General features: G+C 39.6%; 1 protein-coding gene across 3 annotated transcripts in view; it reads left to right on the forward strand.

Moving 5' to 3' along the window:
* Positions 1 to 17,458, forward strand: part of ARHGAP6 (Rho GTPase activating protein 6) — a 672,820-nt gene that overhangs the window by 612,411 nt on the left and 42,951 nt on the right. For all 3 annotated transcript variants that reach the window (XM_075590252.1, XM_075590253.1, XM_075590255.1), the window contains exons 5-10: positions 3,869 to 4,064; positions 5,115 to 5,170; positions 7,341 to 7,491; positions 11,046 to 11,194; positions 12,353 to 12,532; positions 15,233 to 15,330. In XM_075590252.1, the coding sequence (XP_075446367.1) occupies positions 3,869 to 4,064; positions 5,115 to 5,170; positions 7,341 to 7,491; positions 11,046 to 11,194; positions 12,353 to 12,532; positions 15,233 to 15,330 (830 nt within the window). The remainder of the gene's footprint in view (positions 1 to 3,868; positions 4,065 to 5,114; positions 5,171 to 7,340; positions 7,492 to 11,045; positions 11,195 to 12,352; positions 12,533 to 15,232; positions 15,331 to 17,458) is intronic.

Consider the following 17,458-nt stretch of genomic DNA (forward strand, 5'->3'; position numbering starts at 1 on the left):
AATAAATACACAACTTGGCCAAGAAAAAAGTTACTTGTGATTAGCCGATTTTACTGTGGGAACCAGTGAATATTTTGGAACTTACAAATTCATTGCAAGAATGATCTTGCTTAATCAAGGCAGATGACTCTCATCAAGTCCTACGCCCTCCTTTATTACCAGAGCACGGCATTTGCGACTGCTTACAAATGAACCTACTTCTACACAGACACATTGAAATACTGTATATACAGTATTCTCCTCACTTCCAGAGGAGCCTGAAGCACATTGCTGAATAATGTATTAGCCGGGCTAACAAAGGACATCTCAGTCAAAAAAAAATATACTGTTTTTTCTTCTTCATCTAACCCATTTTATTATACCACAGTAATTGAAACAAACCGGCATAGATTGTTTTAATTTAGTGTGTTCGTTTTGTGTTGTGAATAATATATAATTACTTGAATAAATGTATCTCAATAGCTGATGGACAAAACTGTAATACAACTTTTACAAAAAAAAGTTAAACAAACTTCGTTTATTAAATATTTGTGAAAAAAAAAAAACCTGTGGGATATGAGATCATCTTTGGCTAGACAAAAGACGTCCAATTTAGCCTTTCCAGAACATTGACCTCTAAACATGCGGATTCAAGCACCCAAAATATGAATATTTAACCATGAAACAAAACATGTGCAGACAAATATTGAAGCAGCAAGGTCGTCTGCTCGATTTGTTTTGTACTGTACCATTTTTTTCATTAGAATGATGGGACCATGTGGTCCCCTGGAGTGGAACTGCATTGTTTTTAGCCCGGGGATGCCTCAGTTCCTGGGATACTTAGTGGTGTAGTTACAAGTGGATGTGCTCCCGCCAGGCGAAACAAAAGGCCGCCAAGTCATTGGGAGCCTTGTATTAGATAGCTATTTAAGGCCCAACATTAAACACTGCTAACTGCTTGGAGCCAAAAATAAGGTGGTTCAGCTCCAAAGGATCCCCGGGTTCCAATGCTGCAACAACAATTAAAATCAATTTAGGCGAGATTTCTATTTTAAAGCAGCAGTCCAAGTTGCCTTCCCCTCCCCCCACCCCCCCTTTAATATGAGCATCATTACAATCCACACAATGATAAGTAATTAGCTAAGTTAATGATCGATCCCTTCTCGTGTGTTCGATCGGCGAATATTTGGCTCGGGGCTTCACTAAATGGCTGTCAGTGCCACAGAAGTGTGGGGATGATCATGTGACCAGGCAGACACTAGATACAATTGGGGCACTGCTAGAGAGAGGGCATGGCTCAAAAAGGGATGTGCCAGAGCCTGTTTCAGAAGAGGAAGGGAATGTAACTTTGTAAATGGTTGCTATAAAAACATTTAAAAAAATGTTACAATACATTAAGAATGTAATTCAGAGTTGTGTAAAAAATAAAATAAAAATGCTACAAGTATTTTCTCATAGGTCAGAAGGGATTTATTTAAAAAAAAAAAAACATAGAATATTGCTTGGTCTGAAGCTTTAAGAGTTGCAAAAACAAATGAAAATAGAAATACTACTAATGATAATAATCAACTCAAATGCATACTGCATAACAAGGATAATGATAAACAATAATGGAAAGCCTAATATTATCTCACAGAAAATAATAAAGTTAAATACAGAATGGGTAAAATGAATAATTTGGAATGCATTGGCGCATCTACGCAAGTTGCTGCTTGCTTGTAGCGGGACTAGGAGCGGCGGGCGTCCAAAGTTAATTTTCGGAGCAGCAAATTGTACAGCGTTGACTTGCGGTGGGTTGTAGTGGTGGTGGAGCACCAGTGGCGCTTTGGTCGCGGCCAATTGGCCGCAGCCAAAGGTCCCTTTCCAGCTTGCTGCAGTTAGTCAGGGACTTTGGCTGTGATTTGATCCTTACAGGCTTCTGTAGTCTTTTGGGCAGTATGAACGCCATGGTTTATGTGGTATTTTAAAAATGTATCTTGATGTTTAATAAGGCAGAGTAAACTAGTACTTCAGTATTAGGTGATACCTTTTTTATTTGGATTAACAATAGATATTAGAAGACAAGCTTTCAATAGTTCTCTCTTCCTCAGGTCAGCAATGAGGAGAACTCTCGAAGGCTTGTCTTATAATATCTATTGTTAGTCCAAATAAAAAAGGTATCAACAAATACTGAAGTACTCATTTACTCTGCACTATCGCAACTGGACGAACACGGCCATTTCTACTTAATTTATGTTTAATAATGGTAAATTAGTGGTCTTCCGCTTCACCCTGAAGACAGGCTCACAGTATTAAGCTAAAACATTGGCATATATGTCGATTGCACTACTTTTCAATATGCAGTAAATATAAAGTCTGTAATCTGTTTTTGCTCTTTAAATGAAGGAATGCTTCTGCTTTACTTCATATCAATGTCATCTGGGTGAATTAGGAGTGGTTACTGTTTGCATGTATATTATTAACTTTTTTGTTATTGGTAAATTCATCTATTTTCTGCAATATACGGTAAGAAAGTTTTCAAATATGTTTTTGAAAAACTGCATTTCACTATTTCTTTCAATCACATTCATACCGAAGATGTCCTTACTGTCAGATTGTGATAAGAAGGGGTGCGCAAACTTTTTCCCGTGCGCAACCCTGCCTGCTCTCCTCAGCGCCTTGTGTCCCCCCACCCCCCGCTCGACTCGGGCGTCAAATGACGCGCATGGTCATGTGACGTCACGTCGCCATGGTAACGTGACGTCACATGACCCACGGCATCATTTGACGCCTGGTTACCAGGACGACGCATCGCTGGAAGGGAAGGTAAGTATATTATAGAGGCCTCGCGCGGTCCCCCGGTATTTAAATGCCTGGGTGGAGAGTGCAGGACCTCTATAACTGCTGCGTCCCCCCCAAGAAAATCTAGCGCCCCCCCAGTTTGCGCACCGCTGGCCTAGGAGATCAGTAAATAGGAGAAGGTTTGAAACCCTTAATAATCTAAAGAAACTAAAAATGATAAATGTGTACTATAAATTTTGAGCAGTCATAAACAATGCTATATAGTCCTGTAAACGTTAGAAAACAATTTGTATGCATTATGCTTGTGATGTGTCTGTCTTATTCAATAAGGTCTGATGCTGCAATACAAAAAGTTAATTTTTTAATAAGGGCCTCTGAGTCCTACCAGGAATGTTCAAACTGTGTAAAACAAGAGACCTGAGGGGTAATGTATCAAGCTGTCAAAATTTGCCCCTTTGACCTGATGCCAGAATGATCTTGTTTTCTTTCGTGTAAATGTGGTTTGGCATCAGTGGTAAGAAGGTTGCTAACTAGGTTTTTTGACATTTGACAACAATCTGGGTCTCAAACATACCTGAAACCTGGTGAATTGAATCAAAGCAGAGAAATAAAATGTGTCCAATAAATATAGATGCAGAGGTTGATACATCTCATTATTATATGACTTCCTGTAACTCTTGCTAGGAGCACTTTTCAGATTGGTCACTATACGAGTGATGGAAAGCGTTTAAGTGCCTCATAGGAGGAAGTCACCTATAAAAGTTTTTCAGCTGTAAAACAGGATCACAAATCATAAACCAGATTTATCAGAGAGAGAAATCCTGTTGATTTTCAATGGGGATGCTTTTTCCTGATGATCCAGTTTTGCAGCTGGATGAGTTTATTTTTTTTAACTAGATTCTTGTGAGATATAAGGTGACTCCATTTTAAAGCAAAACAGCAATTGACAACACTTAAAACACCACTCTTAATGTAACATAATTATAATTGTTTTATGTAAAATGAAAATCTGTGCTGCAAAAGTCAAATACAGTACAAATGATATTAAATAAATATGTATATACTGCAGTTTCTGTAAACGGACATATATAACTTATATATGTTGCAGGGTGCAATGTCTGTGGACTCGATCACAGATCTTGATGACAATCAGTCTCGACTCTTAGAAGCTCTCCAGCTGTCTTTGCCAGCAGAGGCCCAGAGTAAAAAAGAAAAAGAAAGGGATAAAAAACTGAGTCTGAACCCTATTTACAGACAGGTTCCCAGGCTTGTGGACAGCTGTTGTCTACATTTAGAAAAGAATGGTAAGTGTGAGCTTGAATGATGTCTGTATATTAGAGAACTAAAAGTATTTTTACACCATTTTTAAAAGTTACTTTGTAAACTAAGCATGTTAGAATTGGAGGGATTTGGATTCCTTTAGCTTCTCCCTTGTGCTGAGGAAGACCTCATCTTCAGCTAGTAAAAAGCCCTATTCTACCAATAAGACACCTTCCAGTGCTGGAAGACCTCTCAAAGTTTATTGACCTTGAATGGGCTGTAAGATGTCTTCCAGCTCCTGAAGGTGTCTTGTGGCAGGGGGCTGCTTGGTTAATGTGGGTCAAAGTGTCCTCTCCCTGGTCCTGATTGGCCTCTGACCGAGAGTTGACAGCAAAAGGAGTCAAAGTATGATTTACAAGCATTCTACTTTGCAGGTTCTCCATTGAAAGACCTTGTTTTCCATGTATAACATAACCAGAAAGTGCCATTTTTTCTTTTAAGGGTTGCTGCAATGTGTTTCAAGAAACGATTCCTTTATTAGGTTGATAATGTGTTCTATTAATTAGGAGGGAGTACATATTTCAGCTGATTTAGCTTTATATAAATATATCAAATGATTGATCATGAAATATAGCTGAAAGTTGGCTTTTCAAGATGCCTGCCATATGTTAATTTAAGACATAACATTTTAAAAATTGCCTGCACTTTTAGTGTTTCATCCTACTCACATGTATCAATGTGAAGTCTTTCAATCATTTCATATGTTTGATAGTTTGTAGGTAGTGATCATTTTTAATGAATCCGTCTTTAAAAGTGCTTTATATTTACAATTAGTCTGAGTTTTTAAGCCCTGACTAATCTCTTCTTTAGATTTCCAAATGAGTCTTCAATGTATATATCATTTAGTTATATAACAGTGTACGTAACGCTTAACAAATGTACAATATAGAAATAATAAAGTACTGTACAAACAGCGGGGCTTAAAGCAGCAAGTAAATAATAGTATAAGGTAAAGGCAGACCTGGCCCTGGGGAGTTTACAAGCTAGGTCAAACTTTAACAACACAACAGTCTCTTAATATGTTCTGTTTCCAGGTCTGCAGACAGTGGGCATCTTCAGAGTTGGAAGTTCCAAAAAGAGAGTACGACAGGTATGATAATATGTAATTACCACATACATCTTATTGTTTCAAATGTTTCATTACAGCTGTGTACTAAAGTCAAGAAAATGACACAAGATCCCAGATGATTTTCCGCTTGTTTTACTGTTGACTTTCTGCTGCCAGGAGAATCCCTAACAAGCATTCCCTTTTTAATACCCATTTCATTAATATATTGATCAAAATGCTTCATACTGTATGCAATTTAACCTAATTTCTTAAATCATCAGCTTGTTCCCAGTCTATAGTGTTTAGTCTTTTTGAGAAATGGTAATTAGTAGTGGCCTGCAATGCCAGAATAATGGTAGGTTTAAAAGAGTACACTTTGAAGAAGAAACATTAGGTTTTGAAAGGTCTGTATACTATAGTTTCATCTCTGAAGAACTCTAATGTTCGTCTACTAGAAGGTATCATGACCTGCACAAATAGGCTTGCAATACAATGGATTTTGAACTAGGTCATTAAAACATATGTGGAACCATTTTTTTTTCTATGTAAATTAAGCACTTTATAACACAGAATTTCAAAACCTTTGATATATTGGAATGTGTCCATAACAAATTAACTACTAATAGGTAGTACAAATACAGTATAGATCAAATTGAAGATGTAATTTATAATGTTTTGCAATATAATAGCTGTACTTATTACTGTGCATCTTCAATTTGATCTGCAATGTGTTAATGTAATAATGTAATGTAAAGTGTTACAGTGGCAATCCGCGCAACCGTTTCCGTCTCCCCCCTTCCGCCCCCCCCCCCCCCCCCCCACACATTTTTGTTTATTTTTTTATACATAGAATTGAAGCTGGGGTCTCAGGAGCTGAACCTCATTAAATTCAGCTCTGGGGACCCCTGCTTCCCAAGATTCTTACCTCTGTAGGGTGCTGGTAGCCACTCTGGTTATCTGGCTTCCGGTAATGACAGATTTTCAAAGCTCCTGCGCCCTGTGTGGCCAATAGGGAGCTGTGACGTCATCCGGTGCGTCTTCCTATTGGCCCACGTGACGCAGGAGCTTTAAACTTTGCCGAGAAATCATCTAACCCTTCGGAGGTAAGTTTCTCGGGAAGCAGGGGGTCCCCGGTGGCTAAAATTAATGGGGTTCAGCTCTGAGACCCCGTGCTCCAAACCCATGTAAAAAAAAAGAAAATAAAAGGACGCTTGGATTGCTCCTTTAATGCTCTACATCAGGGGAGTGCAAACTTTTACGGCTGCACCCCCCTTTCTGCCTGCTCCGGAGCTCGCGACACCCCTCCTACCTTTACCACTGTGTCAAATGACGCTTCGGGGTCACGTGACATCAGGTCACACGACCGTGTACGTTTCCATGGAGACACGTCACTGTGTCTGATTCCAGGTAAGTTTTTTTGTTGCAGGGACCTCACGCGATCCCCCGGCATTTAATTTACATGCCTGGGGAAGAGCGCGGGACCTCTGCAACTGTGTGTGTGTGTGTGTGTATATATGTGTGTGTGTGAGAGAGATTCAGGGTACACATTTGTTATTAATAGTCCAAAACGTGTGCTGCTGCCAGAATACTCTTAAAGTATACATTATAATTCAAAATGGCAGGGCCTCCATTATATACATACGTATACAACATCAAACAATGAAAAATAGTGGGGAGGGAAATGGCCGCTCAAAATATGCAAATTAGGAGTGATGTCATAGGTCTGACGTCTGAACACCAGTGAATGCACACTAATGTATCGCCCAAACGCCTAAAATAAATGCAAACAACCTAGCAGGAGATTACAAAAACAAGTTACAAACTAGTAATGAATTGAATACTAAATTCAAATACTGTTGCAAAAAACATAAACATATGGCCTCTATCACGCAGTCTTCAGTCAGAATGCCAGTACAGTACATTATTATAGGGATCAAGCGGTAGAATTGAAAAATGGTTACTATGCAAAGTATGCCCCAATAGTTGAATAAAAAATATACAGTGTAATTGAAAAGGAAATTGTGTATTTAATGAGTTTATGAGACAGTCAAAAATCTATGGGCACTAGCTATCACCAAGGAGGTGTGAAGAATAAATTGTCTGTACAATTTTGTTTCGTTACTGTTGTAGACGCCACAAAGCACTGCGATTTGGTGCTGTAATTGGCGGAGTTGAACAAGCTCAGTGAATCATGATTATTGGTCTTTTCCAGTTGCGTGAAGAGTTTGACCGTGGAATTGACGTTGTTTTAGAAGAAGAACACAGTGTTCATGATGTTGCTGCTTTATTCAAAGAGTTTCTTCGAGATATGCCTGATCCCCTCCTCACCAGAGAACTCTACACAGCTTTTATTAACACTCTATGTACGTATTGCAAACAGTACAGAATATTTATGTATTTTTATATGAACTAGTTTGCAAAAAAAAATGCATGTGAAATAGTATAATCTACTTAAAGAAAAGAACGTAGAAAATAGTACTGTATATGCCACAGGCATACAGTTAATGAGGCTGGTTATAACAAAAAGAATAACATTTTGAGTTGATGTTACCTAATTTATAGCAATGTTTCTCAATCAGGTCACTAAAATGTGCCAAAGAACAACGTGTCGAGATTCGCATAGAAAAACAAATGCTGCTTAATTTCAGTGCAAATATTTGCATACAAATTTTGCAATATAAAATAAGTAGTAAATTGCAATTACAAACCCTATCATTTTGATCAAACTAATTATTAATGTAATTGTAAATGTACAACTGGTAATTATAGGTCTTTAATTTCCAGGGAGTTTTATTGGAACTGTCAGGAACATAAATATGAATAAATTGATGGGTGTCATATAAATAGACGTTCCTTGTGGATGAAAATGTTGAGTAATATTGGTCTTTGCATTATAGTGTGGTTTATTTGTATGCTCTCTCCCTTTATTCCCTCCTCCGGCTATAGGTCCATCCTCTTTCACTGGACAGAACCTGCACACATATTCTCTCACTCTCACTCTCGCACTCTCTCTCTCGCACTCTCTCTCTCGCACTCTCTCTCTCTCACTCTCTCTCTCGCACTCTCTCTCTCTCTCGCATTCTCTCTCTCTCGCACTCTCTCTCTCGCACTCTCTCTCTCTCTCGCACTCTCTCTCTCTCTCGCACTCTCTCTCTCTTGCACTCTCTCTCTCGCACTCTCTCGCACACTCTCTCTCTCGCGCACTCTCTCTAGCACACTCTCTCTCTCGCACTCTCTCTCGCACACTCTCTCTCTCTCGCACACTCACTTTCACACTCGCACTCTCTCTTGCACACTCGCTTTCACACTCTCACACACTCACTTTCACACTCTCGCACTCTCTCTCGCACACTCACTTTCACACTCTCGCACTCTCTCTCGCACACTCACTTTCACACTCTCGCACTCTCTCGCACACTCACTTTCACACTCTCGCACTCTCTCGCACACTCACTTTCGCACTCTCTCTCGCACACTCACTTTTAACACTCTCGCACATGCACTTTCACACTCACGCACTCTCTCTCGCACACTCACTTTCACACTCACACACTAGAGGTGGTGAGGGTGCTGCAGCCCCCCTTGTGTTTATGTAATTTGGAATGTATATATGTTACTGATTTTGTATTGTACAGCACTCCACCCCAAAAATAGTTACTAAACATATATATACATATACACATACACATACACATACACATATACACATACACATATACACATACACATATACACATATACATACACACACATATATATATATATATATATATATATATATATATATATATATATATATATATATATATATATATATATACCAATTATTAAGGTTATGGTGGGTAAAAAGTGACAAAAACCCTCCACAGTAAAGCATATAGCAACTGTAAATATTACTGTATGTTCTTAGACAGGTCTGCCACCCTGCCTTTCACCATTATCGCCCAGCACACAGAGCTTCCACTGCAGCAAGGGATTCTGGGAAATGACATGCAAATGAGCACACAGTGCCACCTTTTGTCTCAAGCTCGTATTACACAAGCAAACCTTTAAGCCAATGCATACTGCTTTGAACACAGCTTTTAGACAGAGGCTAGGATGAGATGAAAATCCAGTAACCCACTCACAGACATGTTTCAACCTTGATGGGTATCATTAGTGTGAGGTTGGTTGCTGGCTATGCTGGTTGGCATATATATATATTTTTGTGTGTGCATAAAATGCTCAAATAAAATGGTGTTATCCTTACAATAATTGCATTATCCTTATAATAACCATTTATCCTTTTAATGACTGTATAATCAAAATGTATTCTTACATTCGGTATATTATCAGGTGCTGGAACAGTGGTCATACCCAGGGGCGTAGTTATAGCCACGTGGACTGCGCTCTTGGGGGCCAGCTCTCACCCCGCTCCCCCCCCCTCTATTTCGGTGGCCCATCTGTCTTTTCAGACAGGAGGGTGAGATGGTATGCGGCAGCGGAGGCAGGCCCCCGGCGTTAAACAGAAGATAGGCCCCCGGCGTTAAACAGAAGATAGGCCCCCGGCGTTAAACAGAAGATAGGCCCCCGGCGTTAAACAGAAGATAGGCCAGCAGAGGAATTAGCAGTTGTTGGTGAGGTGGACGGCCGGAGAGGAGTGCGCTCTAGCAGCAGATATGGCAGTGAGACGCCCGGGTCAGACTGCTAGAGCGCGCGCTCCTTCCCGGCCGTCCTGCTCGGTCTCTGTAAAAACTGCTAATTCCTCTGCCGGCTTATCCTCTGTTTAACGCTGTGGGCCTGTCACAGCATACCATCTGCCCCCGCCTATCTCTATTACCACCCACAGGTAGGCATGGAGGAGGGAAAGAGTTGATGATGATGATAATGAGGGAGAGAGATGATGATGATGGTGATGATGAGGGGGGGAGGGGATGATGATGATGAGGGGGGAGGGGATGATGATAAGGGGGAGAGGTGATGTTGAATGGAGAGGTGATAATGAGAGGGAAGGGGAATGATGAGGAGGAGAAGGAAGGGAAGAGGTGATGAGTAAGAAGAGGAGGGGGAGCAGATGATGGGGAGGGGAAGAGATGAGGAGGAGGAGGAGGAGGAGGAGGAGGAGGAGGAGGTAGAGAGATGATGAGAGAGAGGATCAGGGAGAGGATGGAGGGAGAAAAAAATTGTAGTCAGTATTAATATTAATGAGGCCCTGAAAATTTTTTGTTGCCCGGGAGCCCGCGCATTTCTACTGTAGCTACACCACTGGTCATACCATAACTCTGCCCTGTTTTAAGAAGATACATTGCCAGAGCTTTCAAAAGAAGGGCCAAGAGAACCCAGCAAAAGGTTACAAAAATGACAGTGAAAAAAGAAGGGCTACAAAAGAAATGTGATAAAATTATGGAAAATGTCACAAAATACTCAATAATAATCAAATCAAATCTGTGTTTAGTATCATTTCTCTTTTGGAAACCAGCTCACTAACCCATCACATGCAGTTTTTGAAAGAAAACCCATCAAATCAATAATCAGAACACAAATAATCAGTAGCATACAATAACTCAAATTGCACAGAGAAGCAAGCAAATGTTTGATACAAATGTTAAATTACCGAATGTAATGTAAAAAAACAAAAGTTGTCAAAAATTCCTGCTGGTGGTTTTGCATTCACTTATCCCGTGTTACCTGTGGCTGTGCAGTGCTCTGTAACATGATTGTAGCATTTAGCACCAGCCAAACTCACAAACGACTCGTGAATATGAATATATCATAAATCAGGTAAATCTTAAATATATTCATTGGGAGACCATGGATTTATAATGAATTAGCATGTATTTGTTCATGAGTTTCATATTTAGTTTAGATTGGTGCTTGGATTTTGCTGTAGGGTACGTTTCCTTGTGACTTGATTTGTTCTTGTATTTATTTCTCACAGTTTTAGATACAGATGAACAACGTTGTACGTTACAGCTTCTTATCTACCTGCTACCTCCTTGCAACTGTGACACCTTACACAGACTGTTACAGTTCTTGTCTACTGTTGCCAGCCATGCAGATGATACAATAGACAAAGATGGTCAAGAGGTAAGCTAACTAAACGGCTACTTTTACATAATTCATGATTAATTTAGATTGATATTTTACACGGCTCTTTAGTGTTTTGCTTAGACCAGTGTTTTTAAATAGAAGTTCATAGAAAACCATGGTTTCCCCCGGGCATCCCTAAAGGGATCCCTGCAATGTGCAGGTCATTTTTAAATTGTGCCAAATACAGAATAATTTGCAATGCATCTGATCTCAGACTCACTATTAAAGAGGGTTGGGGTTCCTTACAATGCATTTGATCGCAGACTCACAATTAAAGAGGGTTGGGGTTCCTTACAATGCATCTGATCTCAGACGCGCTATTAGAGAGGGCTGGGGTTCCTTACATTGCATCTGATCTCAGACGCGCTATTAGAGAGGGTTGGGGTTCCTTACAATGCATCTGATCTCAGACATGCTATTAGAGAGGGTTGGGGTTCCTTACAATACATCTGATCGCCGGCGCGCTATTAGAGAGGGTTGGGGTTCCTCAGATTTTCACAATATAATTATAAGGTTCCCTAACCACAAAAGGGTTTTAAAAAAAGATTGGCCTAGACACAGATATAATCTAATATTTTGGAAGTCATTAGTCCTAATTTGAAAGCGAATAAAATTGAGTCACACCTTATAGGACTGAGTAATATGATGCATATCAAGTATTTTATTAATATTGATTTAACAGTAAATGGCATTGGGTGAACACTGACAAATGAAGACGCAGTGGTATTGTACTATATAAAGCTTAGAGCACCATATATTTAATAAGGAAACAGGGAGAAGGGATCTACAGTATAATTTGTATTGCTTTTGCAATTTTTTAAATCAAGATTTCTAGACATATAATCTTTTTTTTTTTTTTTTAAATACGATTTTGTACTTATAGCCGTGGCATAACTAATAGTACTTGTAAATGAATGATGTTTATATGTAAGTTTATGTGAAGGTTATAAAGCTGTCTGGAACACTGAGCACTGAATTCCTAAACTAAGACATTGTCATGATCAGCTTCTGCACCATTCTAATTTATATAAAAATACATTTGGATTGTTTAGTAGAGGAAATGTAGTCAAAACAATAAACGGTACTACGGAATGCGATATCCTTAATTTACATCAATGCTATTGTGAGCATTCTGTTTCTGATTTGATTTCCTAGGCTACTGGGAACAAAATGACATCATTAAACTTGGCCACAATATTTGGGCCTAACTTATTGCACAAGCAGAAGTCATCGGACAAAGAGTTTTCGGTTCAGAGTGCGGCTCGAGCTGAAGAAAGTACGATAATTATTGCTGTTGTACAGAAAATGATAGAAAACTATGAAAGTCTTTTTATGGTAAGTAAACTGTTTATATGCCTTATGGACGTGTGATGTTTTTGCATCAAGTAGGAAAAATTCTGGACTGGACTGGAAGAGCTAAAGGGAATTGTCCTCAGTGGATGTTTCTATGTACATACTGTATAGACCTCAATTGTTCAAAAGAATTTCAGATTTTACTGTGGGTAAATTATGTCTCATGCTAAAAAATAAGGTGCACTAAAGCCCTTGACAGATCAATAGTTAAGTGAGCTTAAGAATACTGTGTATGCACCAAATGGAAAACTTTGCTTTTTTTCTACGGGACCATTCTTTTGAACCCAAACTTCCTGTTGAGTGTGTTAAGGCTAAACTTAGTTTGCTTATCCCATATTGAAGAGTGTTGTAAAGATAGTAATCATATTAAATGTGACATGATTTGAGGTACAGGTACTGTATACCATACCGATGCAGCCAGACTTACTGTTCCCACAGATACCTCAAAATATGGAGGAATGCCTCAAGAATTTCCATAGGATTCTATGGTAATATTGCAGCAGAATCCCTGCACATGCTAAGCGGGACTCAAAAAATAAAAGGAAACTTAGCCTGGCATTATCTGTACATCTACAAATGTTGCAATATACCACCACCGTAGGGGGAAGTCAAATGTTTTGTTTCCATCCCATTTTAAAGCCTGTCTCTGAGAGTCTGACTCTCTGGGGGTTATTGATTACTGTTATAGTGCGGAACAGAGCACCATCCGTAGGACACTCCCATGGGAGTTTCTGTACCATAATGCCCTGGTCAGCACACTGACTAAATATCCCCCTCTATCTATTAGAACTTTTTTGACTCAATCAGTCGTATCTTATATTGCGCAGGTGACCAGTCTCCCTCCTGTAACCTCCGTGATTCATATTTTGATGAGTTCTTCTATACATAATACCCCCCAATATCCTCCACCGGAAAACTGAGCACTGTCCTTCATGCCATATTTTTAGCAGTTTTAGGATACATCTGGTGTTATTTCTGTATAGTGTGGCTCAAAAACAATTGCTCACGTTTTCCTCACTGATTTGGCAAGTAGTTCATTATCTGTTGTCATGTTCGCTTTCATTTGTAATGTCTGTACTATACTATACTTTTAATACAATTGATTAAAAATCACACAAGTCTCTACTGTATGTCTACATACGGTAGTCTCCGTACATACTTGAAAACGAGCGGTAACTCTCAATGTATTGCTGTCCTGGTAAAACATTTTATAAATAAATGCAAGGTACAAGCAGAAAAGACTGAACGAAGCTGTATGAAGCTCTGTTAAGTGTGATGACTATTTATTGGGTATTGGGCTCTATTTAAATAGCAGTTTCATACACTGGGAGTTTTAGCAAACATTTACTCTTGTTTAATTGCAAACGCAAAAAATGGAAATGTAAACACACCTGCAATATTTATTACATTACTAACACATTTCAGCTAAAAGTTTCTGTCATTAGTTTTGATCTGACCCCACTTCCCATATATCGTGACTTGTGGCATTCAGGTTTGAACTACGGTGTAATCTCATTTTTCATTTGTTACATTGAAGTGAGACATTGCTATTTGACCTCCCATGTTATATAAAAGATCTGTTTCGATTACACTGGTGACATGAAGAGAAGACATCATCAGTCATCTAGTTTTAAACATATCGCTGTCATTGTTTTCAATTTTCGAGACTGCACCTTAAGCAGTAAGGGAAAACTTGTATGTGCAATAACATTGTACTGTAGATTAGTTACTGTCAGGAAGTCCCTCAATGCACTAGCCCAATAACCATAGCTTAGACTTCAGATTTTAAATAAAGTGAAAGCACTTGTGCATGTAATACCTTATCTACCTGGCAGCGGCTATTTTACATTCAATAATTTAACCCAGGGAAGCGCAAACTTTTAGTGCTGCGCCTCCGTCTTTCTCCCCCCGGGTCTCGCGCCCCCCGCCTACCTTCATCCGTGTCAGATGACGCTGCGGGGTCATGTGACGTAACCCGCCACGTGACCCGCGACGTCATTTGACCCGTGTCACGTCACATGGTGCCACGGCGTTTCCATGGCAACGCGTCAGAGCGGCTGAATCCCGGTTAGTAAACAGTTACAGAGGCCTCACGCGATCCCCCGGCATTTAATTTAAATGCCTGGGGGAATTGCGCGGGACCTCTGCAACTGCCCATGCCCACCCAGCAAAATCACCCACCCCCCTGAGGGTCGCGTCCCCCACTTTGCGCACCGCTGATTTGACCAATCAATTAGTCTACATTGTGTTGAATGCACTCTAGCCAATTTTCTTCATTTTAGTACAAACGTACAGGAATTCTTCTTCACTGAATGGTGGAGATTTTTGATGAAGAACAAATCATGTTAAGAAATTCAGACTTTGACAAATCCTTTCATGTATATGATGTAACTGCTGCTTAACCCCTTAATCACAAGTTAATGCACATGGTACACAACTGGAGCGCAGATAAGACATTTTTTTAGCTGTTTTGCTACAGAAATTACTTTTTTATGAATGTCTTTCTTTCTTGGAATGAAAGTCTTCTAAGAACCAAGTTAGATGCCTTCAAACAATGTGTTATCGGTACTAAAATCAGTATTATACTTTTGTGACTCACTATATTTCACATATTTGTTATTTAAAATAGAAACATATTAACTAGCACGGTGCATTTCATCTTCTCATGCTCTTGTTCCAAAGGTCCCTCCCGATTTACAGAACGAAGTTCTCATTAGTCTTTTAGAGACTGACCCAGATGTAGTGGACTACTTGCTAAGGAGAAAAGCTTCCCAATCATCGTAAGTAAATCTGTTTTTATTTATTTATTCTATCATCTGATTTTCTGCTGGGAATGTTTCTGTTTTCCAGTGGAAATGTTTATAAGGTTCCAGTTGTTGGTCCCCAGTGTTCTTAGAAAAAAAAATACTATTAACATCTTCTTTCCTAAATGACAATGACCTGGTCAGTTTTTTTCATAATTAAATAGTACATAATGGAGATAATGTAGGAAGATAATTCCTTTTTTTTGTAGAAATTTGTACTACAGTATGTGATCTATTTATACTGGGAGCACATCTATTTCCTGTTTTTAAAATGCATTATGTAAACCATTTCCAATTTGTATACAGTGATATATTTAAACATGTTAATTCTAGATTAAAAGCAAGCTGCTGCATTTTCTGTATATCCTTTGACTTTAGTGGTTCAAAGGCTCATATGACTGACAGGAATTGAAGGTCTACGATCTCTATAAATCTCACATACTTCCTCCCCCACCCCCGCCAATATTTTGAAGTAGATCATTTTATCTTGCCCTTGCATGATTTTCTGTATCATCTCTGAACTGCTTTTTAACTTAATTTTTTCATATAAATTGCTGCAACATGTTTACTACTTCTCAGGCCCGCTGTCTAAATGATGTTAGACATGGCATATTCTCTGCCAGTTGGTCTAAATTTTAAATGCAACAAAACGCACCTTAGAGGTGAAACAATAGTGAATGTGTTAAATTGATGAGTGCTTCATTGCAAGTACACCACACTAAGGCCCAGATCCACGAAAGAGAGTTTAGCTTTAACATGCCTCCGCTAAAGCTTAGCACCATTTAGTGGATTTGGGCCTAAGTGGGACTACTGATTTAAGGTAATTTGGTATGTAACAAGATATCCCCACCTGATGGGACACAAGTTCAAATTTCACTCCATGGCCCCTATTGAATATGCTAAAAAAAAAAACGTTTTCCTCTAGCATGGAAAGATTGAAGCTCTATTAAAGCAGGTCAAATAATGTGACATTATTTAAAACAGGAACGGATGTTATTTTACCTGAGGTAATGCTTTATCAACTAACAATAACAAAAATAACGACCATACTTGACCTCTTCGGCGTTGCCTTAGCTTCACACTATTTCAGGAAAACATTATGTTCTCCTGAAAAAACGGGACATTACTAAAGTCTTGGTGCCGCTTATAGTGGCGGCGTCGCCCAAAACAAATGCATTGCCGCCACTGCGTGCGCTTATAGTAAGCGCGACGGCGACAATGCAACAGAGTGACGTTGCCGTTGCGAAAACTGGTAGCCGGCAAAATTTGATTTTTCAAGGGCTGTCACCCTTGAACCAATCAAATGTCGGGAAACCCGCGACGCCGCCGCCCGGCGAAATATAACTTTCGCCTACGGCGACGGGTGACGTCACGCGTCGTGTCGCCGTCACCATCGACGGCACTATAGGCGCGGCCTTATTCTTGTAGTTCTGAATTTGTCATTGACAAATTGCACATTTTGGCATGTTCCAAAGAAGCGGAATGCAAATTACATTTTCTAAACCACTTCTCTAAAAAGTGACAAACCGCCCGATTTCTACTTGCTTTAGAAGCAAAATGACCTGAAGGTGGTTCTAACTTCATCCATTGTGAGGAAGACTATTTTGACATGCTCTTAACTGGGCCAATCAGATGAACAACATTCTCATATAAATGAGAAAAAGAGAGCCGGACAAACAAATAGAAACAAAAAACGGTAAATAGAAATAAAAAGTGTACTAAATAAAGAGGTTGAGTATAAAATAATTCAAAGTGGGGGATACCGAGAAGAGCACCCTAGGGAGGTGAACTCCGAGAAAATCCCAGCAGATTCTACGTACGTGCCAGAATACGGGAGCGCTCCAGAACCCGGAACATGGCCACGATGTTAATTGTGACCTCCCCTTCCAAACACAGTTTCTTGTTTTTTTTAAATGGCTAGCTTAGCCAATGCCAGGAGCAGGTTGATGAGGAGATCCCTAGGCTTGTTGTCCCGGGACACTGGGCGCCCCCCCCCCCTCCACCCCACAAAAAGGTGAGCGGAAAAGTGCAGCCAGAACTGCAGAAGAAGGACCCACAAGGTGGATAAGAAGGGCTGCAATCTGGTGCAGCTAAAATAACTATT

This window comes from Ascaphus truei, chromosome 3 (genome assembly GCF_040206685.1).
Source record: "Ascaphus truei isolate aAscTru1 chromosome 3, aAscTru1.hap1, whole genome shotgun sequence".
Classification (NCBI taxonomy): Eukaryota; Metazoa; Chordata; class Amphibia; order Anura; family Ascaphidae; genus Ascaphus; species Ascaphus truei.